The 26,816-nt window shown below is 47.2% G+C and overlaps 1 protein-coding gene across 2 annotated transcripts in view; it reads right to left on the reverse strand.

Annotated features, from left to right (window-relative positions):
- The window catches only part of NFS1 (NFS1 cysteine desulfurase), a 658,188-nt gene that overhangs the window by 379,186 nt on the left and 252,186 nt on the right, over positions 1–26,816 (reverse strand). For both annotated transcript variants that reach the window (XM_078652222.1, XM_078652223.1), the window contains exon 4: positions 24,664–24,747. In XM_078652222.1, the coding sequence (XP_078508348.1) occupies positions 24,664–24,747 (84 nt within the window). The remainder of the gene's footprint in view (positions 1–24,663; positions 24,748–26,816) is intronic.

The following is a 26,816-nucleotide window of genomic DNA, read 5'->3' on the forward strand; positions in this document are numbered from 1 at the left end:
AGGTTCTAGAGGGTGCTGTTGCCTGATTGGCTGGAATGTGGACTATTATAATGACTAGGATATGTTACTAAAGTGAATTTTCCCATTAAGGCTTCTATGGGCCTTTTTTCAGTTCTATGGTACTTTTAACTTTACATTATATATTTTATATGTAGTGCACAAGTTACTACTTGTGTAACGATATATCTGTAAGAGACATTAGTTAGTGATAGATTCCTTACCTTCGAATATCCCCAGGCGTCAGACTGGATCCAGAAAATTTTGCATAGCAATACCCCTGCGCCCCGGCAGGCGTCGTCCGCGGCTCCGCGACCGTCGTCGGCGTCGTTAGCGCCGGAATGACGTCGTCGGAGTACTTGGACGCCGCACATGCGCGCTGACGTCAGTTCTGATACACAGCTTTTCTGGGCCAGATACGCAGAGCCATGATAGAACCAACACTGGTGCCATGAAACTAGGGCCCTGAAAGGGGATGACCTTAACCCTAGATATCGGTTCGCAGAACGGGGAGGATGGGTGGGTCGGTAAGGAATCGATCACTAACTAATGTCTCTTACAGATATATCGTTAAACAAGTAGTAACTTGTGCATCTGAAAGAGACACGTTAGTGATAGATTCCTTACCTTAGAATAGATACCCCAGCAATACCAACCCCGGTGGTGGGTCTGCGAACCAATAATCACACCAGAAAGTCCTGGAGGACGGAACGGCCAAAGAAGTCATCCCTCCGGACTTGGCAGTCCAGGCAGTAGTGTCGTGCAAACGTGTGCAGCGAGGCCCACGTAGCTGCCTGGCAAATGTCCTGCAAGGGCACTCCTCGGCCCAGGGCAGTGGTAGTCACCGTGGCCCGAGTGGAATGAGCCCGCAATCCAAAAGGGGGCTCCTTCTTAGCCAAGGAGTAACATGCCTGGATACACAAGATGATCCACCGAGAGATGGTCCGCTTGTGCACCGCCTTTCCCTTCTTAGCGCCCACGTAACCAACAAAGAGTTGGTCATCCACCCGGAACTGGCGTGTGCGATCCAGATAGTACGAGCGCACGTTTTGGGTCCAGACGGTGGAGCCTCTCTTCCTCTTTCGAGGGATGCGGAGGCGGAAAGAAGGTGGGCAAGGTAATGGACTGCCCGATGTGGAAGGCCGTGAAAACCTTGGGCAGGAAAGAGGGTCTCGTCCACAACACAACCTTGTCCGGATGGAAGAGAGGAAAGGAGGTGTGGAAGAAAGAGCCTGGAGCTCACTCACCCTCCTGGCAGAGGTGATGGCAACCAGGAAAGCAGTCTTCAGAGTAAGAAAACGGAGAAGACAGTTATATAGCGTCTCAAAGGGATCACACATTAGGTAAGTAAGAACAAGGTTCAAGTCCCACTGGGGCATCACAAAAGGAACAGGAGGGAACATGTGTGTGATGCCCTTCAAAAACCTATTTACAATTGGGGACTTGAACAAGGAAGGCTGATCAGGTAGCCTTAAGAAGGCGGAAAGGGCAGAAAGGTACCCCTTGATAGTGCCCAGAGCAGAGCCCTGCTGGGCAAGAGAAAGAAGGAAGAGGAGAACCTCAGAAAGGGGTGCAGAGAGTGGATCCACAGCCTTTGCTGTGCACCATGCCACAAATCTGTTCCATCTGCAGGCGTATACCGACTTTGTGGAGGGACGCCTGGTTGCCAGAATGACATTACAGTCTTCAGGAGGCAAGTCAAATGTCCTCAACTGCCGCCGCTCAATCTCCAAGCTTGTAGGTGGAGACTGGACAGGTTCGGGTGGAGAACCGTCCCCTGCTGCTGCGACAGAAGGTCCTCCCGAAGAGGCAGACGAATCGGGGGATCGACTGACATGCTGAGTAGCTCGGGATACCAGTATCTTCGTGCCCAGTCCGGAGCCACGAGGATAACCTGGGTCCGGTCGCGCCTGATCTTCTTCAGCACTCTGGGCAGAAGTGGTATAGGTGGAAAGGCGTACAATAGACCGCAACTCCACTCGCGAGGAAATGCGTCTCCGAGCGAGTGCCTCCTTGGAAATACCAACGCGCAGAACTGATGACATTGCGCGTTCTTTTCTGTAGCAAATAGATCTAACCAAGGCTCTCCCCACTGCTGAAAGAGGCCTTGCGCCACGTCAGAGTTCAGACGCCATTCGTGATCCATCATACACCGACGGCTGAGTTCATCCGCCCTGGCATTCAGAAAACCTGCCAGGTGTTGAACCACCAGGGTCACGCCCTGATGTTCCAGCCACTGCCAAAGGCGTAGAGCCTCCTGGCATAGGGTCCACGACCCCACCCGCCCTGTTTGTTGCAGTACCACATGGTGGTGGTGTTGTCCGTGAACACCTGCACTACACTCCCCCGGACAGAGGGGAGGAATGCCTTCAGTACTAGTCGGATCGCCCGCAGCTCCAAAAGGTTGATATGGAGCCGGGACTCCGCCGGAGACCAGAGGCCTCTGATCTCCGCCTCTCCCATGTGGCCTCCCCAGCCCTGGAGGGACGCGTCCGTCACAACCACGTGCTCCGGGTGGGGTAGGGAGAGGGATCTGCCACTGACCCAATCGCGGTCCGTGAGCCACCACTGCAACTGTCTTGCAGTGCCCTCCGAGATCAAGACATGATCGGACAAGTTGCCCTGATGATGGGCCCACTGAAACTTCAGGTCCCACTGCAGAGCCCGCATCCGCCACCGGGCGTGATGCACCAGAAGGATGCAGGAGGCCATCAGCCCCAGAAGCCGCAGCATCAACCTGACCGAGACTCGGGATAAAGGCTGAAAGATCGGAATCAGAGCCTGAATATCCCGAACCCGCTGTTCGGGAGGATAAACCCGAAACTGCGCAGAGTCTAGAACCGCTCCGATGAAGAGGAGCTTCTGAGAGGGACCCAGGTGCGACTTCGGCACGTTGATGGAGAACCCCAGCAAGTGCAGGAGGTCGGCCGTAGTCTGGAGGTGGCTGACGACTGTCTGGGGCGAGCCCGCCTTCAACAACCAGTCGTCGAGGTAGGGGAAAACTGACACCCCTAACCTGCGCAGATGAGCTGCGACCACCGCCATCACTTTCGTGAACACCCGTGGGGCGCTGGTAAGGCCGAAGGGGAGCACGGTAAACTGAAAGTGCTTGTGGCCTACCGTGAACCGCAGGTAACGCCGGCAGGACGGGGATGTGAAGAAATGTGTTACTTACCTGTAACTACAGTTATCCAGTATTGGTGTCTTTCATAGATTCACATGCCTGAATCATTCCCCGTCGTCGAGACGGGAGTCTCCGGTACATAGAAAAGTAATGTCCTATAGACATATATAGAGAAAAGTAGGCCTAAGGGCCTCCTCTTAGTAGCCTATCTATGTCCTTTTGTAAAAAGGACCAAACTCTAGAAGAGAGCCAATCAGCTAACACCTCCCTCTAGAACCTTCCTGTTAGATTTTCGTACGCACCAAGCTAAGTAGGCGTAGCACTGATAGAGAGATAGGTGAGTCCTTCCAAGGGAGGCAGGAGGGTTGCATGTGAATCTATGAAAGACACCAATACTGGATAACTGTAGTTACAGGTAAGTAACGCATTTCTTATCCAGTATTATGGGTGTCTTTCATAGATTCACATGCCTGAATCAGAGTAGCAAGCAATACCTTGTGCACATTTCTGATGAAGCATCATATACAAGTGTGAGAAGTTGGCCTGATGTGCAGTGGTCACTATTCTAGTGATCACTATATATCAGTCCAAACAACCCTTATTGATGATTGGTTGTAAGTCAACCTTATAGACCAGCTATCCTAGTAGCATGGATACGAGCAGTCTAAGGCTAAGACTCTAGAGGGCGTGTTAAGCCAGCTGTTTTACCATCACATTACCCCTTGAACACCCAGTGAAAGGACACCACACAAGTTGTTATGAAAATAAACAGTGTATTTATTTGAATCACAACAACCCTGTACTCTTTATGAGGACAGGGTGCTAAGCACACAACAAAACTCTTATGAAAATACTTAAGTTAGCACGTTATGCACAAATGCCCGAGGGGCACGAAAAACCATATACGCTAAAAGTGGAATGCGAATTACTAGCAGGTAAGTAACAGTTCTAATAGGCTTTGGAATCGCTAGGACTGGACTAGGGAATCGTTAGATTACTACTAGGAGACCCAGGGGACTCGGGTGCAGAGTGTGCACTCTCACGCGGGATGCGGGACAAAGTCTATGGAGGCTAGTAAAGGCAAAGTTAGTGTTCACGGGCGAACCCGACCTGGTAGGGAGAAAACGACACTGGATCCTGACCCTTGGATAGTGAGGCTATGCTGGGACACCGGAGTGCCGAAGTTACCTAGCCCAGGGGCTGCAGCTGCATAGGTCTGAAAAGACGTCGGGGATCTCGTTGCCGGACCAGGAGCCTGGAAGGAAGAAGTTGCTGGCAGGCGACCAGTGAAGAAAAGTTCGATGGATCCAAGCCTGGATCAAGGAAGAAGAAAACCTGAAAGCAGAGGGGACCAAGTTCTTGAATCACTAGCCAGTGATTAAGTGGGCACCAGGATGGCACCGGGCGAAGTCACCGCAGTCAGGTGAGTGGGCGCTGCTGGGCTCTGCAGTCTCTCGGACCAGGAGGCGTTGTCGGCGACCAGGATGGAGGTGCGAGCTGTCCCACGAAGGATGAAGTCGTTGGCGTCGAAGTTACCCAGGATTGGGCAACAAGCCTTGGCTAATTCAAGCCCACGCGGTGGACTCAAAATGGCGTCTTGAGTGGACCAGGAGGGTCCGGGGTGCTCCTCTTCTGGAAGGGAGCAAGGGCCAGTCTGGAGCAACCAGACCAGCAGCAGAAATGTCGTCGGGCGTCGTCAGGAAGGCCACAAGCCAACGGGCTAGTAGCCAAACAACGCGGTGAGCAGCAAAAGGCAGAAGGGCCCCACGCAGATCGTGGAGATGCTGGGGGGCTGCTCTTCGGTGCTGGAGCTGCTCAGGGTGGGGGCTTCTCGGACCCCAAAGCACTCACCAGGAATTCACTCGGCGGGCTTGCTGGAAAGAAGTCGTGCAGTCTTGAAGATGGCCGGTCCCTCGAGGTCTCGTCACACCCACGAATCTCAGCGTGACTGATGATGCAGGTAGAGGTCAGAGGTGCCAGGGAAGCCGGTTCTCGTCGAGCTGGGCAGTCGGATTCCGGAGGAAGGACTTGCAGCAGACCGCAGTGTTCTTAGATGGTGCCTGCGGATGCAGGGTGACTACTCCTTAGTCACAAGGGAGAAATCTTAGGAAGAAGTCTTGAGTTCCTTTCGCAGAAAGTAGTTTCAGGATTCAAAGATGATCTGATTTGGAAGGGGGCCAGTCTCTACCTTTATCCTGTAAAAAGGGGCTGGCACGCGACTAAGTCCTGCCCTATGGGTGGGACCAGGAGGGGGGTGGTTACACCCACTTCCTTGGCGGGCTTTTCCCCAGCACAGGGTCTGGAGTGACCCTGGAACTGGTTCCAGCCAGCCTATGCACAGTGAGCACCGGGGTGCCACGTGCAGTCACCTTCCTCTAAAGCCCTGCCTACCTACAATACACAAAACCCTGTCTGGGACGGTGCTGGCACCGCCCCTGGCAGGAAACCCTTTGTCCTTATCTCCTGCTCTGGGAGGACTCCCAGCAGCAGGAGGGCAGACTTGTGTCTCGGTGGCAGCATCCATTTTGTGGATGCTAAGGCTCTGTCTGACTTTTAACCGGGTTATAGGTTACAGGCATGTCGTGTCCCTCTAGAAGGGTGGAATGCTAACCCCGTCGCCAGAATTGGCGAGGGGTTAGTATTCCAATTCGTATGACACCTTACTCGACATGTTTTGATAAAGCGATACCAGAGTTGGCACATAACCGCGAGGATTATAATGCACTTAAGAGTATATGGTATGCGATATCATGGAAACGGCTAAGGGATGGATCCCGAAAGCCGCAGACAGGCTCAGCTCATGCCAGAGCACCATCTCACACGATTCCAAGCACTCTGCCTTCAGGATTGTTAAGGCCTGCTATAGGAGTGACTGATAGGAGATCTGTGTGTCCATTTTTAGGGTTAGATATAGGTATACTATATCTAAAGCAAAGGGTGAGTACACCACCTTGCCCCAGCTGTCGTGCAGCCAGTTGTGTCAGTTTTAGTTAGTCAATCCAGGGGTGGCATAACACATGCTTCAGCCCCTGGGAGACTTCTGGGTGCACCTCAGCCCTGGGTACAGGGACTTGGAGAGGGCCCAGGGCCAATTCAGTACCTGAGTACAATTTGGATAGAGAGAACAGCTAGGCTGTGGGTCTGATTAGCAGGCCCACAGCCAGGGAAAGTCGTAAACCAGTGCAGCAAAAAGCAAAAAATCTGGGTGATCATAGGATTGCAGACCCTACTCTCCTACAACAAGTCACTAGATAATACATATCATGCAACTATGAACCATCATTATACATCAACTAGAAGCAGTAACAGAGAAATGTGCATACCAGAAAAGGATGGAGGAAGGCTCACCTTACTGGAAAAGATGGCGTAGCACTGCCTGCCCCACTGCAGCATCCTTCATCAGCTCTGTATCGAGGCAGTAGTGCCTGGTGAAGGTATGCGGCGACTTCCACGTTGCCGCCCTGCAGATGTCGATAACAGGCCCTCCTGCAAATAGCGCCATATAAGTCGACATGGCCCTTGTAGAATGCGCCCTGATTTTAGATTGCAATGGCTGTCCGGCTCTGTCGTGGCAAAAGGCAATCGCCGAAGAGATCCATCTGTAGATGCTTTGTTTGGTAAGCGGTAGACCCTTCCTAGGCCTACTGAAGGCTATGAAGAGTTGGTTCAATTTTCTGAAATGATTGGCTTTATCAATATAAAATTTTAGACATCTCTTAAGGTCCAATGAGTGCAGCGATCTCTCAGCTGCGGTGCTGGGATTTGGAAAGAATGATCTGAGAATCACAGGTTCATTTAAGTGGAAGTCTGACGGGACTTTAGGAATAAACCTAGGATTGGTCCTTAAAATCACTCTGTCATCCCTAAACTGCAGGAAGGGGTCTTGAATGGAAAGAGCATGTAGTTCACTGACCCTCCTTGCTGATTTAAGCGCCAGGAGGAGAGCCGTCTTCCACGAGATGTATTTCACGTCTGCTCTGTGAATGGGTTCAAAAGGGTGTTTCATCAGTTGGTTAAGAACCACATTCAGGTGCCATGTTGGAGGTATCCTCCGTGGTCGAGGAAAAGATCTATAGAGACCTTTAAGGAATTGTTTTATAAGTCTACTAGACCAGAGAGAGGGCCCTTTAGATGTTCTTTTTAACCTTGATAGCGCCGCCAAATGTACCCTTAAGGAGGAGTGGGCCAGGCCCGACTGCGCCAGGTGTAGCAAGTAGGGTAATATTTGTTCTGGAGAGGTGGCGAAGGGACGTAGACCTTTATCTGCACACCAGATGCAGAAGCGTTTCCACTTTAAGGAATAAGTCATGTTAGTGCTGTCCGCTCTTGCTCTACCTAGGATGTCTTTACAATCCTGCTGGATGTTCATATTGCTGAATTCTCGATACTCAGGAGCCAAGCCGATAACCTGAGAGATTTCCGATCCGGATGTTGAATCTGCTTGTTGCTCATCGTGAGCAGAGATGGATGCTGATGTAGATGGATCGGCGGCTGCAGTGAGAAGCGATGAAGGTCTGTGAACCAATGTTGCCTCGGCCAGAATTAAAGTGCAGGGCTCCGCCTTCATCTTTCTGAGGACTCTGGGAATCATTGGAAATGGCGGAAAGGCGTACGCAAAGACGTTGCGCCATGCAATGGAAAATGCATTTCCGAGAGACCTTGACTTGGGATTCCATCTTGCGAAGTTGTGGCATTTGTTGTTCTCCCTGGTCGCAAATAGGTCGATTTGCGGCGTTTCCCACCTTGAGAAGATTTGAACTGTGGTTCTCATGTCTAGCTCCCATTCGTGTGATGAAGACTCTGACTGCTTAGGGCGTCTGCGATGACATTGTCCTTGCCTGGGACGTACTCCACCCTCAACGAGACGTTGTGGAGAATGAGCCATTTCCAGATCTTCTGCGATTCGCGAGAGTGTCAGCTAACGCGTCCCTCCCTGTTTGTTCAGGTAGTGCATCGTCGTAGTGTTGTCGGTCCGGAAGAGCACGAGGGAGTTCTTGATCCTTGGCAAGAAGGACTGCAAGGCTAGGAAGACTGCCCTTCGCTCCAGCAGGTTGATATGGAGCTGTGTCTCCGATTCTGACCATCTGCCGCTGATCCGTAATTCCTGTAGGACTGCTCCCCAACCCTCCAGGGAGGCGTCCGTTGTAATGATATGAGGAGCTGCTGGAAGCAAGAACGGCAATCCTTGCGAGAGGTTTTCGGGCGACCTCCACCACTGCAATGCCTGGGCGATTTGCCTCGTGATCTATATGCGGTCTTCGAATGATCCCGTGCATTGCGTCCACTGTTTGGACAAAGCCTCTTGGAGCGGACGCATCCGGAGGCGACAGTGCGGTATGAGCAGAATGCACGAGGACATCATTCACAAGAGGGATTTGAAGGTACGGACTGGTAACGTTTTCTTTGAAGCCACTGATGAGGCCAGAGAGACAAGCTTGCGTTTTCTCTCCTGAGATGGGAATGCCTTCGCAGCTTTTGTATCCAGTGTTGCTCTGAGGAAGGTAAAGTGGATTTTTCTTGATTGAGTGTAAGACCCAAGTGCTTGAAGAGATTCAGACAGGCGTTGGAGGATTTTGTTGCGCCTTGTAAGGATGGTGCCTTCACCAGCCAGTCGTCCAAATACGGGAAGACTTGATGGCCATGCTGTCTGAGGAATGCTGCCACCGGGGAGAGACATTTGGTGAAGATTCGGGGCGCAGACTTGAGGCCAAAAGGGAGGACACGGAACTGATAGTGCAGCCCGCCACTGCAAATTTTAGAAATTTCCTGTGATTTTTGTGGACTGGGACGTGAAAGTATGCGTCCTGCAGATCCAAGGACGTCATGAAATCTCCCTCCTCTAAGAGATCCAAGATCTCCTGAATCGTGACCATGTGGAACGATTGCCTCTTTAAGAATGCATTGAGTGCCCCGAGATCTAGAATGGGCCTCCATTTCTTTTCCTTCTTTTGAATGAGGAAGAAGCGGGAGTAAAATCCTCTCCCCTTGTGAGCTGCTGGTACTCGCTCTATTGCCCCTTTTTGTAGCATAATTGAGATTTCTTGAAGAAGCAATTGCAGGTTTTTGTGGGGCATTGAGCGAGGAGGGGTCCTTGGAGGGATATTTTCGAATTCTAAAGAATGTCCAAATTGAATTAACTGGAGGACCCACCGGTCCGTTGTTATTCTCCTCCAATTGCTGAGGAATTGGGTCAATTTTCCTCCAATTTTCAAAGAAGGAGATGAGGGATGGACTGGCTGTAGGAATAGGTCATTGTCGTCCGCCAGTGGCCTTCCGTTGGTTCTTTCCCCTAAAGTTGGATTTTCCAAAAGAGGACTGTCTTCCCTGCTGTTGTTGGCGAGGTTGGTATTGTGACTTGCCTTGGCTGTAAGAAAATGAGGATCTATTTTGATAATTGCCTCTGTAAGATGTTTGTCCTCTGCCTCTGTTCCCTCGAAAGGACTGGTTCCTAAATTGTAGCGTGCCGAGTGCTCTCGCTGTGTCGTGTCCTTTTTTATTGTTTGAAGCACTTCATCGATCTTGGCGCCAAACAGGTGTTGTCCATCGTATGGCATGTCCAGGACTTTAGATTGTACCTCCTGTCGAAATGAGGTAGATTTGAGCCACCCCTGCCTTCGCAGGAGAGCTGCTCCTGATAGCTGTATGAAGCCAGTCACTGCCACATCCAGAGCACAGTCGATCAATTCAGAGGCCGAAGATTGACCCTCTAGAAGTAGGGATTGAGCTTCCTCTTTCGTGGCGTCTGGCAGCTCAGTTAAATACGGAGCAATGTCGGCCCACAACTGTCTATTATACCTTCCTAGCAGCGCAATAGAATTTGCCGCTTTTACTGTCATTGCCGAGTTGGTGGAAAAACGCTTTCCAATATTGTCCACTTTCCTGCCCTCCTTATCTGGTGGAGCTGTTAGCGGAGAGGAAGGATTCCTGGAATTTTTCTGTGCTGCCTGTGTAACCACAGAGTCTGGCTTGGGATGCCCTGTAAGGCAGGCAGGTGCGGATGTTGGGACCTTGTATTTCTTGTCCAGCCATGGGACCAGTGCTGAAACTGAGGCTGGAGTCTGCATCAACTGCAGGCCCTCTTTCCAAGTATAGTCAATTATGGGAATTGATCTGATTGTTCTCTTAAGTGGCTCCTTAAAATCATAAAGGAAGCAGTCAGTTTCTTGAGACTCCATCGTCATGTGGAACCTTTTGGCTGCTCTCTCCATCAGATTGTGGAACCCTCCTATGTCTGCCAGAGGTGAACCTGAGGTAGCGGGCTCCGGGGATGCAGGAGAAGAAATTATGTAATCACCGTCATCATGATTGGAAGGGTCATCTTGGATCTCCCCCTCTTCCTGTTGTCCTTCCTCATCGTCCCATGATGGAGGATCTTGTATCTGTTCCCTTTCCTGATGGAGTACCAATGTCGGTGGGTTGGGCCGTGGAGACTGAGCCGTTTCCGCTGCTGGAGGAGGCTGTCTAGCTGCCGGAGCTGCGGACTCCGGGAATCGCTGTTTGATTTGCGATTTTTGATACAGGATTACAGACACGATAGACGCTGGTAGACATACCATGGGCGTAACTTGAGTCTGAACCTGTGTCTGAACATTATGTTCTTGTGTAATCTCAACATCATCAACATCCTCATCAGTGCTTTGGCATTTGACCACTAGATGGGATGGACTAGTAGCCTGTGTGTTATCCTCCTCATCCGACTCCTCATCCTGTAGGAGACAAGTGGGTGGCAATTCTTGCACCATACTTGGGGACGTTAACACTGGCGTAAACGCCTTCTTTGAGCTCTTTATCCTGGAAGGGCTCGTCGACAGCAGGATCCTGGACGACTGTGAGAAGTTGGCCTGATGTGCAGTGCTCACTATTCTAGTGATCACTATATATCAGTCCAAACAACCCTTATTGATGATTGGTTGTAAGTCAACCTTATAGACCAGCTATCCTAGTAGCATGGATACGAGCAGTCTAAGGCTAAGACTCTAGAGGGCGTGTTAAGCCAGCTGTTTTACCATCACATTACCCCTTGAACACCCAGTGAAAGGACACCACACAAGTGTTATGAAAATAAACAGTGTATTTATTAGAATCACAACAACCCTGTACTCTTTATGAGGACAGGGTGCTAAGCACACAACAAAACTCTTATGAAAATACTTAAGTTAGCACGTTATACACAAATGCCCGAGGGGCACGAAAAACCATATACTTTAAAAGTGGAATGCGAAATTACTAGCAGGTAAGTACAGTACTAATAGGCTTTGGACTCGCTAGGACTTGACTATAGAATCGTTAGATTACTTCTAGGAGACCTAGGGGACTCGGGTGCAGAGTGTGCACTCTCACGCGGGATGCGGGACAAAGTCTATGGGAGCTAGTAAAGGCAAAGTTAGTGTTCACGGGCGAACCCGACCTGGTAGGAAGAAAACGACAGTGGATCCTGACCCTAGGATAGTGAGGCTATGCTGGGACACCGAAGTGCCGAAGTTACCTAGCCCAGGGGCTGCAGCTGCATAGGTCTGAAAAGACGTCGGGAATCTCGTTGCCGGACCAGGAGCCTGGAAGAAGGAAGTTGCTGGCAGGCGACCAGTGAAGAAAAGTTCGATGGATCCAAGCCTGGATCAAGGAAGAAGAAAACCTGAAAGCAAAGGGGACCAAGTTCTTGAATCACTAGCCAGTGATTAAGTGGGCACCAGGATGGCACCGGGCGAAGTCACCGCAGTCAGGTGAGTGGGCGCTGCTGGGCTCTGCAGTCTCTCGGACCAGGAGGCGTTGTCGGCGACCAGGATGGAGGTGCGAGCTGTCCCACGAAGGTTCTTGCTGTCGACGTCGCTGGACCCAGGATTGGGCAACAAGTCTTGGCAAATGCAAGGCCCACGCGGTGGACCTAAAATGGCGTCTTAGCCGGACCAGGAGGGTCCAGGGTACTTCTCCGATGGAGGGAAGCAAGGGCCAGTCTGGAGCAACCAGACTAGCAGCAGTGTTGTCGTCGGGCGTCGTTCGGAAGGCCACAAGCCAGCGGGCTAGTAGCCAAACAACGCGGTGAGCAGCAGAAAGCAGAAGGGCCCCACGCCGATCGTGGAGATGCTGGGGGGCTGCTCTTCGGTGCTGGAGCTGCTCAGGGTGGGGGCTTCTCGGACCCCAAAGCACTCACCAGGAAATTACTCGGTGGGCTGGCTGTGCAGAAGTCGTGCAGTCTTGGCGATGGCCGGTCCCTCGAGGTCTCGTCGCACCCACGGTTCTCAGCTGTGCTGTAGAGGCGGGTAGAGGTCAGAGGTGCCAGGGAAGCCGGGTCTCGTCGAGCTGGGCAGTCGGATTCCGGAGGAAGGACGTGCAGCAGACCGCAGTGTTCTTGGATGGTGCCTGCGGATGCAGGGTGACTACTCCTTAGCCACAAGGGAGAATCTTGAGGAAGAAATCGTGAAGTCCTTTCGTGGAAAGTGGTATCTTGATTCCAAAGATGATCTGATTTGGAAGGGGGCCAGTCTCTACCTTTATCTTGGAAAAGGGGGCTGGCACGCGACTAAGTCCTGCCCTAGGGGTGGGACCAGGAGGGGGGTGGTTACACCCACTTCCTTGGCGGGCTTTTCCCCAGCACAGGGTCTGGAGTGTCCCTGGAACTGGTTCAAGCCAGCCTATGCACAGTGAGCACCGGGGTGCCACGGGCAGTCGCCTTCCTCTAAAGCCCTGCCTACCTACAATACACAAAACCCTGTCTGGGACGGTGCTGGCACCGCCCCTGGCAGGAAACCCTTTGTCCTTATCTCCTGCTCTGGGAGGACTCCCAGCAGCAGGAGGGCAGACTTGTGTCTCGGTGGCAGCATCCATTTTGTGGAGCTGAGGCTCTGTTTGACTTTAACCGGGGTTAGGGGTTACATACATGTCGTGTCCCTCTAGAAGGGTGGAATGCTAACCCCGTCGCCAGAATTGGCGAGGGGTTAGTATTCCAATTCGTATGACACCTTACTCGACATGTTTTGATAAAGCGATACCAGAGTTGGCATATAACCGCGAGGATTATAATGCACTTAAGAGTATATGGTATGCGATATCATGGAAACGGCTAAGGGATGGATCCCGAAAGCCGCAGACAGGCTCAGCTCATGCCAGAGCACCATCTCACACGATTCCAAGCACTCTGCCTTCAGGATTGTTAAGGCCTGCCATAGGAGTGACTGATAGGAGATCTGTGTGTCCATTTTAGGGTTAGATATAGGAATACTATATCTAAAGCAAAGGGTGATTACACCACCTTGCCCCAGCTGTCGTGCAGCCAGTTGTGTCAGATTTGGATGGCCAGCCAGGGGTGGCATAATACATGCTGCAGCCCCTGGTAGGCCCTGGGTACACCTATGCCCTGGGTACCTAAGGTACACTGTACAGGGACTGATAAGGTGACTCAGTATCCAATTAGATATGTACCTAGGGTACATGGAATCCATTTTACAGAGAGAGCAGTAGGCCTGAGGTCCTGAATAGCAGGGCCTCAGGTCAACTAAGTCAGAAAACCAGCAAAACACCAGGCAAAAAGTTGGGGGCAACCATAGTCAGGGATCTACCTTCCTACAACGACCCATCGTCTACAGATTGTATTTCCTGTGTTTGCCTCATCGACGGTGGAACCGTCGTCGATTGCTTCAATTGAGGCGTCGACGATGTCTTAGTCGACGGTGTGGCTGACGACTGTAGCTCTATCGGCGTTGCCTTCGTCGACGATGACTTCGTCGACGATACCTTAGTCGATGACGCCCCTGTCGACGGTGCTTTCTTCGTCGCCGATTCTTTCGTCGACGGTACACTCGTCGACGATTATGACCTCGTCGACGGCAAAGACGTCGACGGCACTGGCCTCGTCATCGACACTGGCATCGGCGCTGTAGCCGTCGACGATTTCTTTATGAGAATAATCGACGACAAAGGCTTACCCGCCGTCGATGAAGGTGTAGTTGTCGTCGATGAAGAAAACGTCGACAATGCCGTCGTCGTCAATACTGTCGTCGTCGATGTGGAAACGTAGACGGGAGACACAGCTTTCTTTTGCGCCGATGAGGGCGTCGACGAGGTCATCGACGGCGCAGGCTTTTTGAAGGAGTGAACCTCCTTGTCAGACGCTGAGGACTTTGTCTCTGAAGGCTTTTTGACAGCCTTCTTTGGAGAAGCGTCTGCAGGCTAGGGGAAGCCACCCTTGGCCTTTTTAAAGACAATTTTGAAGAAACTGAAGAATACTCATCTTCCTCTTAAGACTACAGATTGTCCCTGGTTTTGAGCCTGTTAAGCCAGAGTAAAAGGCGTCCTTCTCTGTCTTAGCGTTTTTGTAGAAAAGGTTCTACACATTTTGCAGTCTTTTGCTGAATGGTCCGAATACAGGCAATATAAACATGTCTTATGCTGATCTTCCACATGTAACCTCTTTTTTCCACAAGAGGTACATGCCCTGAAGAGACCTTTCTTCTGAGGATCAGCCATAGTCAATCTTGAAGTGAAGAAATCCAAATTTGTGAAGAAATAAGCTAGAAAAGGGAAACCTGAGGAGAACTCAGGTGGAGACTCCCTTAGCACAATGTGCGGTAGAAAATCTGAGAGACTGAGGCTCCTAACAGGAAGGTTCTAGAGGGAGGTGTTAGCGGATTGGCTCTCTTCTAGAGTTTGGTCCTTTTTACAAAAGGACATAGATAGGCTACTAAGGGGAGGCCCTTAGGCCTACTTTTCTCTATATATGTCTATAGGACATTACTTTTCTATGTACCGGAGACTCCCGTCTCGACGGCGGGGAATGATTCAGGCTTGTGAATCTATGAAAGACACCCATAATACTGGATAAATAAAAAAACAAGATGATCATTGGTTAAGAGAAGTTTCAGCAGTTACAGTAGCGGAACTTGATTATTTGAAGATGTTTAAATATTTCAGTTATATGTCATGATGAGGCAAACATCAATTAGTAAAAAAAAAAAAAAAATACTAGAGAAGGATGCACAGGGCAGGAAAAGATGGCGGTGAGAACAGAAACTACAGAAATAAAGTAAAGTTACAGACAGGTATATAAATCCTCTGTGTTGTTCAAACCCCCCGGAGGTTTACTGTTCAGATTAAGGATATAACGGGTTTCCAGTTTCCGCAACATGCATTCCCTATCCCCACCCTTTTTGGTTTTAGGAATGGCATCCATGACATAGTATGAGAGGTCTTGAAGATAGTTATTGTGTACTTCTCGAAAATGTCTGGCAACTGGATATGTTCGGTCATGGTTATTGATTGCCCGGATATGTTGCAGAATTATTTTGCTTGCAGGTAATTTTGTGCTTCCCACGTATTTTAAAGGGCATGTGCATTCTAATATATAGATAGCAAATTCAGTCTTGCAGTGAAGAGGCTTATTGATGTTAATCTCCTTTTCACTGAAGGCGGTACAATAACTTTTTTTGTTAATGCCGTATTGGCAAGCTTTGCAAGATCTGCACTTAGTGAACCCCTTAGATGCCATCAACCATTTTGAGGATGCTGATGTTTCTGGACTACTGGATACCAATTTGCTGTACATAGAAGGCGCTCTTTTAAAAGTAATGCTGGGTTTCGTGGGCCTTTAAGCACCTATTATCGGATCACTTTTAATTAAAGGCCAGTTTTTGTTTATAATTTTAGTGATGGTTTTTTTCTTGGGCGCTGTATGGAATTATTAGCCTCACTGTTTCAGAGCTGGCAGCCTCAGTCAATACCCCATCTCTAGTTTTTCTCGGAATGAGGAGATCATCTCTATCTAATTCCAGGGTTTTGTTCATGGCACTTTGTATGGTTTTGAGAGGATATCCTCTATCAAGAAACCTACCTTTACATTAAAGTTGGGCCTCAGCTATGTCTACAGGATTGCTGCAGATTCTTTTGATGCATAGCATCTCCCCATAGGGGATGCTATGCACCAAATGCCTGGGGTGAAAACTCGAGAAGCCCGCAGTCTCTGTTCTGTAAAGCTTGGTTTCTAACTTGTTCTCTGCCACATAAACCTCTACATCCAAACAATTTATTTTGATGCTGCTTATAGTGGAGGTAAAGTGCAAATTGACATCATTCCTGTTAATTGATTCAACAAAATTCATTGCGTGTCCTGTTGTCGCATCTCACACCAAAAACAGGTCGTCTATATACCTGAAATATAGTTTACGTGGTCATCATACAGTTTCTTATGCGTGCCTATGAGGATCAGCTCCTCCCACCAGCCCATAAATAGACGGCATAGCAGGGGGAGAAGCTGGCCCCCATAGCAACACCCCGCATTTGTTGATAAAACATTTGATTGAATAATATATATATATATATATATATATATATATATATATATATATATATATATATATATATATATATAATCCAGGAACAAAGTTTTTGATGGAAGGTCCACCGTGTGAGGCCCGCCTCAACTTGGGGAATGGACTTTACAGCAGCCAGGATTTGCAGAGGAATTTTCCTTAGCACTTCATGCTTGAGTTAATGACTTTGAAAAGGCAAACGAGAAGCTGTACAGAAATTCAGTGGTAGTGGGACTTTACTTGTACACCGTGACCGAGCTAAGGAACTGTCCATTTAAAAGCATGTGTTGCACTCGGTACACTGTGGAATAAGGGTGGTTTTGCCTAAATCGACTTTGAAAACCAGTATAAATCAAGAGGGCAGAGATGGAGCATTTTGGGAGTTGCAGTCCTGTTTGATGTAATCAAGAATAAACAAAATCTTGCAACAAAATGATGATAATACCATTTGGGGGTTAAAAAGTAACCTGAAACAAAAACTCGTACTTAACTGCGTTGCACTACTGATATACGGTGAATATGATGAACAAAAAAACCAAGAATGAACTGCCCCTTTAATCTGGAAGAACGGACTGTTGTCCCTTTTCATTGTCTTAATAGTTACGTTATTTAAAATCAAACGAACCCACTGACATCACAGCAATTGGCATATGATTAAGAGTCGCGGGACTCAAAATGCGTAATGCCTGTTGGTCTTCTAATAAAGAATCTTTTCAAGCACTGTTGGTGTGGCCCGTACAGCGTTGCAGAAGGAGCACATGTTTCTTTTTGGAGATATATATCTGATCAAGGCTCTCCAGAGCTGACACGCGTTATGGCTGATTTACCTTGGGGTGAATAAACTGATTCTATGCACCAAAGTTGCGGTGCACCATTCTTCGACATTTGAAGCGCTAGAAGCAGCAGTGGAGTTCTTGGAATATATATACATGTATTTCTGTACGTAATTGACGGAACTGGCAGCGTGAATATATATATATATATATATATATATATATGCAGGTTCACAACGCGTAGTCGCTGCTACGCAGGTGCACTCTCCACTGGTAGAACACAGACCACTTCCAATGTCTTTAGCGCTTTCCAAAGTAGTTTATTTAATCCATTAGTTGCATGTGAAATACGGGCAAAGGAACAAACCCCCAACGCGTTTCGGCGAAGCTCTCGCCTTGGTCACGGGTGATTTTACAAAATCGTGTTCAAACAATAAATAAAGTTGCACGTAAAAAAATATATCAACATAGACAAAGGACTCACACCCTCGCTGGTTCCGCCATCTTGGAGTGGTCTATCTGTAACCACCTTGAAAGCCAGTCGACTTTTCTAATAATCTCGAATTCATTTGCATATGCTATACAGACATAAAAGCTTTTGTTGAAGCTATAATCAAATATAAAAAATGCATATTTGAAATAATCAAAAGAAACCAGGATTTGGAGTTTGGTACACCAGTGAATACCCAGACTGACGCGGTCTCTCTGGGTTTCAAAACTAACTTAAATTGTCAAAATCCATTCAAGCCCAAATCCACCTTTAATCCCACCTTGCCTGCATGCAGTATTGATACTTTTGAATCATTGGTCATCAATGACTTTAAGAATCTGGCAAAAAAGAAATGTTGGTCAAATGACAATTTGAGTAAACCAGAAAGACTAGCTGTGAAGTCATTGGAGAATGACTCCTCAATTGTCATCCGCCAATCGGACAAGGGGGGGAATGTGGTTCTAATGGATGTAGCGGATTATATCATAGAGGATTTGCGACAATTGAATGTTACAGAATGTTATGAAATCTCTTCCTTACAGGCCATTGAAAAAAGTAACAGCACATATTTTGAGATGTTGACCAAATGGCGGTTGGATGGCATTATAGAATGGAATGAGTACGCATTCCTTCTAAACCGCAACCCCAAGGTGGCAGTGTTATATCTTTTGCCCAAGCTGCACAAGAACTCCAGTAAACCCCCGGGCAGGCCTATAGTTTCGTCAATAGATTCTCTTTTGGAGAACACGTCGAAATATATTGATTTTTTTCTCCGTCCTTTTGTTGCGAGTATACCATTCTACTTGAAAGATAGCAGGGATTTCATCAACAAGTTATCTGATTTAGTCTGGCAGACAATTTTGTATTGGTTACACTTGATGTGTGTAGTCGTTACACATCAATTAGACATGAGGATGGCATCAAGGCTTGCCGGAAATTTCTTAATACTCGTTCAATCTCATATCTTGAGCACACTGAGATGATTATCCAAATGATGACTTACTGTTTGGAGCAAAATTTCTTTGTCTTCAACGATGTCTATTACAGACAGCGACAGGGTACAGCAATGGGCACTTGTTTTGCTCCCAGTTTTGCTAATCTATTTATGGCAAGCTGGGAGCAGCAGGTGGAGAGAACATATTCTATGTACCGAGACCACGTCAAGTTGTGGCTTCGCTACATAGATGATTTATTCATCGTTTGGGAGGGCTCACAGGCCCAAGCTGAACAATTTGTTGTTGATCTCAACAAGAATGACCTTAATCTTGTCTTAGAGGGACAAATGAGCACCCAGACGATGGTATTCCTTGATTTACTCATCGAAGTGTCTGGCCAGAAATTGACTACCAAACTATACCGGAAGGATACTGCAGGCAATACATTATTGCATGCTGAAAGTGGACACCCCAAATCTTTAATCCGGAGCATCCCTTATGGCGAGTTCCTCCGGGCTCGGAGGAACTGTAGCACGGATCAAGATTTCCTTATGGAAAGTGAGTGCATGAAACAGCGCTTTAGAGAAAGGGGTTACCAACCTACAACTATAGAGGTAGCATTCAACAAGGCCAGTAAGATGAGTCATTCTTCATTGCTGGTTCCTCAAGAAAAATTGCATCCACCAGACAAAGACAATGTAAGATTCATTTCTACTTTCCATTCTAGTTCCTGGCAGGTCCAGAGCAGTCTCAAACGCCATTGGAATGTACTCAAGACGGAGTCCACTTTGTTGCACGTCTTGGGTGACAGACCAAACATGACCTTTAGAAAGGCCCATTCACTTAGGGATAAGCTCAGTAAGAACGAAGTGAGCAGTATTGCACCGAGAAGTGTGGATATTCAGGGCTTCTACACTTGCATGAAGTGCAAAGCTTGCAAGTATAGTAACAATGTGAAGAAGGTCTTTTTTCCTGTAGAGGGGGTAGAGAGAACCATTAGCAAACATGTGACTTGTTTATCTGAGTATTGTATCTATGTTCTGATGTGCCCGTGCTCTAAAAAATACATAGGGAGTACAATGTTCCCTGCCAAAAAACGTGTTTTGGAGCATATGAGAGCAATTGACAACAAAGATCAGACTTCGCCAGTTGCCCGTCATTTCGAGGAACTTCATAGGAGCAATCGCAATCTGCTCAAGTTCTTCGTAATTGACAAACTCCCAGTTATGAACAGAAGGGGTGATAAGATACGGAAGTTGAGACAGCTGGAGAATAGGTACATTTTAGACCTAGATACCCTGATACCCAGAGGCCTGAATTCTGAAGAAGAAATGAAATGGCATTTGGGGGAATGAGTTGTAGGTTGGTGGTGAGACATCTGTTTAAAAATGTAGTTAAAAATGTAGTTGGAGGTTTATTGTGACGCAATAATTTGAGGTGTCTAGGTTACGATGTATTATACATATCCTGTGTAGTTCTAATAATGTATAATACCAACAATGTACAGTTTGATGAAATGTTTGTGCCTGAGGCTCTCTCCGTGCTTCTGTTGATAAATTACAATTTAAAAAATTAGTCACACATTTTAACACTTGTTTATTGAGGACTCATGACCCTTTAAGCCATCTATTATTTATGTTAGGACATTGGGTCTGCTATACATCTGATTGGCTTTTTCTCTTCTTCCGTTTAGGAATCAGGAGATTAGCTGCATACTGGACAATACCGCCACTTGGGCAGTGACATTGAATGTATTAATTTGGAATGGACTCTATAATGTGTATACCACTTGGTAGTATATGTGTGATGTCCCAATTATATGCCATGGAATTGATTAAGGATGACAAGCTGTATTGTTATTTTGATTTTTTATGCACGCTACTCACTGGAGTTTAAAAACTGGCATATATGACCAAGGGTGCAGGAATGGACTAATACCTGGAGCTAGGTATGATGGCAAGAATGGCGAGCGGTTTCGTTATATTTTCTTCTTTTTTAGTACGCTACTCACTTGAGTTCTAATTATGTGCATATGATTAATGATTTATTAATCAATTCAGTACCATGAGTTATGTATGGTGGTAATTTCACGAGCCATGGTGTAATTATGTTTGCGTACAATACGACTTGCCTATTCGTTTGACAAAACATTATGTGTTCGGGGACCTTTGGTTTCTTTTGATTATTTCAAATATGCATTTTTTATATTTGATTATAGCTTCAACAAAAGCTTGTATGTCTGTATAGCATATGCAAATGAATTCGAGATTATTAGAAAAGTCGACTGGCTTTCAAGGTGGTTACAGATAGACCACTCCAAGATGGCGGAACCAGCGAGGGTGTGAGTCCTTTGTCTATGTTGATATATTTTTTTACGTGCAACTTTATTTATTGTTTGAACACGTTTTTGTAAAATCACCCGTGACCAAGGCGAGAGCTTCGCCGAAACGCGTTGGGGGTTTGTTCCTTTGCCCGTATTTCACATGCAACTAATGGATGAAATAAACTACTTTGGAAAGCGCTAAAGACGTTGGAAGTGGTCTGTGTTCTACCAGTGGAGAGTGCACCTGCGTAGCAGCAACTACGCGTTGTGAACCTGCATTTTGTTACAGGGTTACCTCGGCCCCTGTGGTGCACCGCTGTCTAGGTGTCCCGGTGGCGTAGCGGAGGATGTGAATATATATATATATATATATATATATATATATATATATATATATATATATATATATATATATATATATATATATATATGCTGCAAGACTCGTCCTCCACAATTTCTCACCAACAGGCTTGCAATCAGACGAGGTAGACCCAATTCAGTGCTTCTTAATTTATTTTCAAAAGTGCGACCACATCAACCTCACTGTGAGAAGTTGGCCTGATGTGCAGTGTTCACTATTCTAGTGATCACTATATATCAGTCCAAACAACCCTTATTGATGATTGGTTGTAAGTCAACCTTATAGACCAGCTATCCTAGTAGCATGGATACGAGCAGTCTAAGGCTAAGACTCTAGAGGGCGTGTTAAGCCAGCTGTTTTACCATCACATTACCCCTTGAACACCCAGTGAAAGGACACCACACAAGTGTTATGAAAATAAACAGTGTATTTATTAGAATCACAACAACCCTGTACTCTTTATGAGGACAGGGTGCTAGGCACACAACAAAACTCTTACGAAAATACTTAAGTTAGCACGTTATACACAAATGCCCGAGGGGCACGAAAAACCATATACTTAAAAAGTGGAATGCGAAATTACTAGCAGGTAAGTACAGTACTAATAGGCTTTGGAATCGCTAGGACTTGACTATAGAATCGTTAGATTACTTCTAGGAGACCTAGGGGACTCGGGTGCAGAGTGTGCACTCTCACGCGGGATGCGGGACAAAGTCTATGGAGGCTAGTAAAGGCAAAGTTAGTGTTCACGGGCGAACCCGACCTGGTAGGAAGAAAACGACAGTGGATCCTGACCCTAGGGTAGTGAGGCTATGCTGGGACACCGAAGTGCCGAAGTTACCTAGCCCAGGGGCTGCAGCTGCATAGGTCTGAAAAGACGTCGGGGATCTCGTTGCCGGACCAGGAGCCTGGAAGAAGGAAGTTGCTGGCAGGCGACCAGTGAAGGAAAGTTCGTTGGATCCAAGCCTGGATCGAGGAAGAAGAAACCTGAAAGCAGAGGGGACCAAGTTCTTGAATCACTAGCCAGTGATTAAGTGGGCACCAGGATGGCACCGGGCGAAGTCACCGCAGTCAGGTGAGTGGGCGACGCTGGCTCTGCAGGTCTCACGGACCAGGAGGCGTTGTCGGCGACCAGGATGGAGAGGCGAGCTGTCCCACGATGGATGAAGCTGTCGGCGTCGAAGTTACCCCGGATTGGGCAACAAGCCTTGGCTAATTCAAGCCCACGCGGTGGACTCGAAATGGCGTCTTGAGTGGACCAGGAGGGTCCGGGGTGCTCCTCTTTTGGAAGGGAGCAAGGGCCAGCCTGGAGCAACCAGACCAGCAGCAGAAATGTCGTCGGGCGTCGTTCAGAAGGCCACAAGCCAGCGGGCTAGTAGCCAAACAACGCGGTGAGCAGCAAAAAGCAGAAGGGCCCCACGCAGATCGTGGAGATGCTGGGAGGCTGCACTTCGGTGCTGGAGCTGCTCAGGGTCGGGGCTTCTCGGACCCCAAAGCACTCACCAGGAAATTACTCGGCGGGCTTGCTGGAAAGAAGTCGTGCAGTCTTGAAGATGGCCGGTCCCTCGAGGTCTCGTCACACCCACGAATCTCAGCGTGACTGATGATGCAGGTAGAGGTCAGAGGTGCCAGGGAAGCCGGTTCTCGTCGAGCTGGGCAGTCTTGATCCGGAGGAGAGACTTGCAGCAGACCGCAGTGTTCTTAAGATGGTGCCTGCGGATGCAGGGTGACTACTCCTTAGTCACAAGGGAGAAATCTTAGGAAGAAGTCTTGAGTTCCTTTCGTGGAAAGTAGTTTCAGGATTCAAAGATGATCTGATTTGGAAGGGGGCCAGTTCCTACCTTTATCCTGTAAAAAGGGGCTGGCACGCGACTAAGTCCTGCCCTAGGGGTGGGACTAGGAGGGGGGTGGTTACACCCACTTCCTTGGCGGGCTTTTCCCCAGCACAGGGTCTGGAGTGACCCTGGAACTGGTTCCAGCCAGCCTATGCACAGTGAGCACCGGGGTGCCACGTGCAGTCACCTTCCTCTAAAGCCCTGCCTACCTACAATACACAAAACCCTGTCTGGGACGGTGCTGGCACCGCCCCTGGCAGGAAACCCTTTGTCCTTATCTCCTGCTCTGGGAGGACTCCCAGCAGCAGGAGGGCAGACTTGTGTCTCGGTGGCAGCATCCATTTTGTGGAGCTGAGGCTCTGTTTGACTTTAACCGGGGTTAGGGGTTACATACATGTCGTGTCCCTCTAGAAGGGTGGAATGCTAACCCCGTCGCCAGAATTGGCGAGGGGTTAGTATTCCAATTCGTATGACACCTTACTCGACATGTTTTGATAAAGCGATACCAGAGTTGGCATATAACCGCGAGGATTATAATGCACTTAAGAGTATATGGTATGCGATATCATGGAAACGGCTAAGGGATGGATCCCGAAAGCCGCAGACAGGCTCAGCTCATGCCAGAGCACCATCTCACACGATTCCAAGCCCTCTGCCTTCAGGATTGTTAAGGCCTGCCATAGGAGTGACTGATAGGAGATCTGTGTGTCCATTTTAGGGTTAGATATAGGTATACTATATCTAAAGCAAAGGGTGAGTACACCACCTTGCCCCAGCTGTCGTGCAGCCAGTTGTGTCAGTTTAGTTAGTCAGCCCAGGGGTGGCATAATACATGCTTCAGCCCCTGGGAGACTTCTGGGTACACCTCAGCCCTGAGTACAGGGACTTGGAGAGGGCCCAGTGCCAATTCAGTACCTGAGTACAATTTGGATAGAGAGAACAGCTAGGCTGTGGGTCTGATTAGCAGGCCCACAGCCAGGGAAAGTCGTAAACCAGTGCAGCAAAAAGCAAAAATCTGGGTGATCATAGGATTGCAGACCCTACTCTCCTACACTCACTATATACATATACACACATATACACACACACACACATATATATATATATTTTTAATGGTCGTTTAAAAAAAATTGTTAGTGATGTTGAACTCCATACCATTAACTCCCTTAAGCCAACAGTTTCTTCATAAATAGTCAATGCAAATGCCAGAATAAGAGAAAAGTAAAAATCAGGAGTAAAATCGTGAGGCCAACCAAAGCCTTCTAATAATGCTGGTGAAGCTCTGGGAAGAAATCAGATTTGATAGAAATGTTATATCAGCAGTTCACTACAGGTCTGTAATTATGATCTGGTACATTTAATTGCACACACATGTTTAAGCACTGCATAAATATGCAAAATGAAAAATTATCAGATGGGGGGGCTCCTCACCATCAGTGAATACGAGGCAATTAAGCTGATGGGCTACAGAGACTAAAAGAGCCATTCAACGTTCCCACAGGACAGATCAGGACAAAAGACTCTTACCTTAACAGCTAGATTATTGGACTCCGTAGCGCCACTGGTGAAAATAATCTCTCTAGGATCGGCCCCAATCAATGATGCAACTTGCTGTTTGAAAAGAGAAATTGTATGTAATAATGAAATAAACAAAATCTCTTAATACACCATATTTCATAGGTTCTGTATTTTTCTGCTCTGTATTGTGTATACTTTAAACTGAGCTTGCTGCCACAGCTTCTTCATAGGCCACTAGTGCTGTTCAGGTACAGAAAATATATCTTTTTACTGCTTGCCTTGGTTACTTCCTCAGTGATAAAGTTTACAATTTCCCAACAGCAAAGACATTTCAGGTGCTCAACTTTAATTTCCCCATGAGGCAATTCTTCATTAAGAGAGAAAGAGAGACTCAATCAAAAGCAAGCATGTGATACGGTGTAATTTGATTTAGTAGTTTTTGAGATAGACTTTGAAGAGTAATAAGGATATCTTTACGGTTGAAATATTTTGAAAAATAAATTGAACAAACTGATTCCACCACCACAAAAATATTTCAGTATTCATACATCTGATTGGCTGCCACCACAGATTCTTTTCGGTAGCTTCATCCATTTTGCAATCTAATTACCCAATACGGATGGGATGGTTTTAAAATAAATCACATTTTTATTTTTTAAATGTGCCATATAGGGTGTTTGTCAGCACAATCCAGCCCCAAGGCTACAGAACACTCCCACAAGGATGAAAAAGAACTATAGGGAAAATGAAAAAAAAACTCAATGTGTAGGCCACATACATCTCTTGGCCAGATACTTCTCTTTTAACCCCACCCACGCACACACAATTTGGCAATTTAGGTTACTTCGTGCATAGGGCTCCACACCCTTTGTTTCACATAAGGTATCCATGCCAAATTTGTGTCCTTTTTTTCCAACATTCTGGGGTTGCTAGAAATATTCAGAATTTGTGCATTGCCCTGGAGGGGACTGAGTAAATAGGCAAAATATAGCTACATTTTCTTGGGGAAAATAGAAAAAAAGTATGTTGGATAAAAGTGTCCGGTTGTTTTACTCCTGAAAATGGTATCAACTCATGGTTTTCTGTGCTAAAGTCACCATCCTCCCAGCTTTCAGGAACATGCAGAGATGAATTTAAAAAAAATATTTTTTTCACAGTTTTTAAGTTTTTCAATGAGGTTGTTAACATGGAAATAGATGCATACATCGATGAAAATGAAATATCGCCTTTACTAACAGAATCGCCTGTTGTGAAATCTACATCAACCTTGACTCGCAAATATGTAGATAGGCAGGCCCTGAGACCTAGGCATGGGAACTGCTGATTGAGAGGCCACGGATCGGAGGGTGCGTAACTGGTAGGCAAACACTTGGGCAGGAAACTCTAGATCAGTCCCACAGATGGGTACAGCAGCATTACAATGGCCAAGGGAGATTGCCCCAATAAAGCACACATGGCTGGAGGAAGGTACATGCGATCCTAAAAACACCATAAAAAGTAAGATGCCACATGTGTTAGGAACACATAGCCAATCAGGACCTAGCACATATAGTGATCACATGATCCATCCTTGCTAGACATCTGGACATTTTCGCCACTGGCCATTCTGTTTCTACGGACGGTCAAGACCCACCTGTAGTAACCATTAGTTTATGACTCCAAAGGCAGCAACCAACATCTCTCACCATATATGGTACGCCGGGAACTTTTATGCCTTGTTGTAATTTGCATATAAGGACACATACTAAATGTAAATTGAGAGAGTCCTCAGATCTCGTGTCTGTAACTGTTCTCCTGGCCGCTATGTTTAATTAAACAAACTGTTCCTGTTTTGCAAAACAGCTCTGGTCTACTGTTTTTTTCTTTTTACGGAATTCGATCACCAGTAACAAGGTAGCCTATTTTTTGTATAAAAAACAGCCGTTTGTGACGTATTCATCTGTAACTTGTTGTCACAATGGCCGAATTACTTAAGCAATATACCATTACGTTTGACCCTCCTGGTTGTGGTGAAATATAGAGTTTGTAGGTTCATCAATAACTAAAGGCAACCAGGGCGTACAACTGAGATGCACTGTACAAAAGCTTATCATTGAGTACAGAATATAGACAGATTCATATGGTGAAATATGTAGAGTGAAAAATGAGTATCAAGGAAACCT

This window comes from Lissotriton helveticus, chromosome 7 (assembly GCF_964261635.1).
Source record: "Lissotriton helveticus chromosome 7, aLisHel1.1, whole genome shotgun sequence".
NCBI lineage: Eukaryota > Metazoa > Chordata > Amphibia > Caudata > Salamandridae > Lissotriton > Lissotriton helveticus.